We start from the raw sequence: 1595 nt of genomic DNA, 5'->3' as shown, positions 1-1595 counted from the left end.
TCCCGCTGGGAATAAAGGCCTTTCCTGCCCGTCGGCTCTCGGCCTTGCTCGCTGCAGGTGGGTATCTCCGGTAGAGAGAGCCGGTAACGGGCAGGAAAAGCACAGGAGAGCTGCTTGAGGTCAGAACGCTCCTTCCTCGCAAATTTTCAGTGAAGTTGATGCAGAAAGCTCTGCTGGGGGGTGATTTTGGGGCTGTGTGTCCCTGGGTTATTCCCCTGCTGATCTCTGAGAGCTGCTGCAGGGCGGTTCCTGCTCTCCTAATTTCTCTTTTTATACTAAATTTTTAATTTTTTTTTTTTTTTTTCTGGCAGAAGTTTCACGCCAGCGATCAGCGGCTGAGCAGCGTGCTGCTTGCTATGGCCGGTGAGTCTGTGCTGGGTTTGCGCCGGAGGGGGGGATAAACCCTCTGCTTCCGTCCCCTCCCCGACAAAGCACGAGGGTGCCCATAGGCCAGGACGTGATAGAATCCGGGTGTCGGTGACAGCCAAGGTTTTAGGGGCTGGGGTGGATTTTGGGGGACACTTATTTCTGCCTGGAGGTGTCCCGCTGAGCTGGCGATGCTGAGGCCCCTCAAACCTCCCCGTGGTCTCTCCACCTCCGCAGGCTGGTTTAGGCGGCTCCTGCACAAACCCAAACCCAGCTCGGTGGAGCACAGCCTCAATGCCAGCCACTCTGCTTCATCCTCACCATCCTCATCCTCCGCGGGGAGCTCTGGCTCATCTCCCAGCACAGCCGTGGCCAGGCCCGTGCGCCCATCACCCGTCGTGGTGCCGGATATCAACGCTTCGGGCAGCGCTCGGTGGGACAAGAGCTACGACGTCTGCATCTGTCACAGCGAGGTGGACTTGGAGCTGGTGGAGGAGCTGGCATCCTACCTTGAGGCTCAACCCGAAAGTTTGCGGTGTTTCCTCCAGCTCCGGGACGCGGCGCCGGGAAGCGCGGTGATGACGGAGCTGTGCGACGCCGTGCAGAACAGTCACTGCTGGGTCATGCTCATCACTCCGGGGTTTCTCCGCGATCCTTGGTGTCGATATCAGATGCACCAGGCATTGGCCGAAGCTCCCATGGCCAACGGCCGCACCATCCCGGTGTTGAAGGACGTGGATCGGAAGGATTATCCCAGGGAATTGCGAAGCCTTTACTACATCTACATGGCACTGAAGGAAAGCAGCTTCCGGCAGATCCGAGACACCGTTGTGCGCTGTGAGTACTCTGGGGGATGCCAGTGAAAATTCGCTCTGGCGGGGTGGAGACCACGCAAAGGGACTGTATTCTGTAAATTGATTGAAATAATTGATTGTTTTAGACTAATTGGTCACTAATAGGATTTTTCTGCTGCAGACCTCCAGGAGCTGTGCCGGAGCTCTGCCAGCAGCATGGAGTAGCACCGGGAGCGGGCAAAGGTGTCCCCACGGGTGTTTCGGAGCTGTCACCACCCGATGTTGCCGCACCCCAACGGACCTCGGGGATGAGGATGAGCCACTTGGACCAGACTTGGGGACCCTCCCCATCATCAGCCCCCACGCCTGGGGAGGGGACAGTGGAATGGAGCTTGCCATGTCATGGTGATGCTGCCACCGGAACTCTCTCGGCGG

General features: G+C 58.2%; 1 protein-coding gene across 1 annotated transcript; it reads left to right on the top strand.

The window, feature by feature from the left end:
- Positions 1 to 311: 311 nt before the first annotated feature.
- TIRAP (toll-interleukin 1 receptor (TIR) domain containing adaptor protein) lies at positions 312 to 1385 on the top strand (the record flags this gene model as incomplete). The annotated part of the gene is made up of 3 exons (XM_010084042.1): positions 312 to 363; positions 604 to 1203; positions 1342 to 1385. Coding segments are annotated over 3 exons (696 nt in total), but the record flags the coding sequence as incomplete, so codon positions are not given.
- Between the last annotated feature and the right edge of the window lie 210 nt (positions 1386 to 1595).

This window comes from Pterocles gutturalis, unplaced genomic scaffold (genome assembly GCF_000699245.1).
Source record: "Pterocles gutturalis isolate BGI_N339 unplaced genomic scaffold, ASM69924v1 scaffold23620, whole genome shotgun sequence".
Lineage (NCBI taxonomy): Eukaryota > Metazoa > Chordata > Aves > Pterocliformes > Pteroclidae > Pterocles > Pterocles gutturalis.
This window is presented reverse-complemented; position numbering and strand designations above follow the sequence as displayed.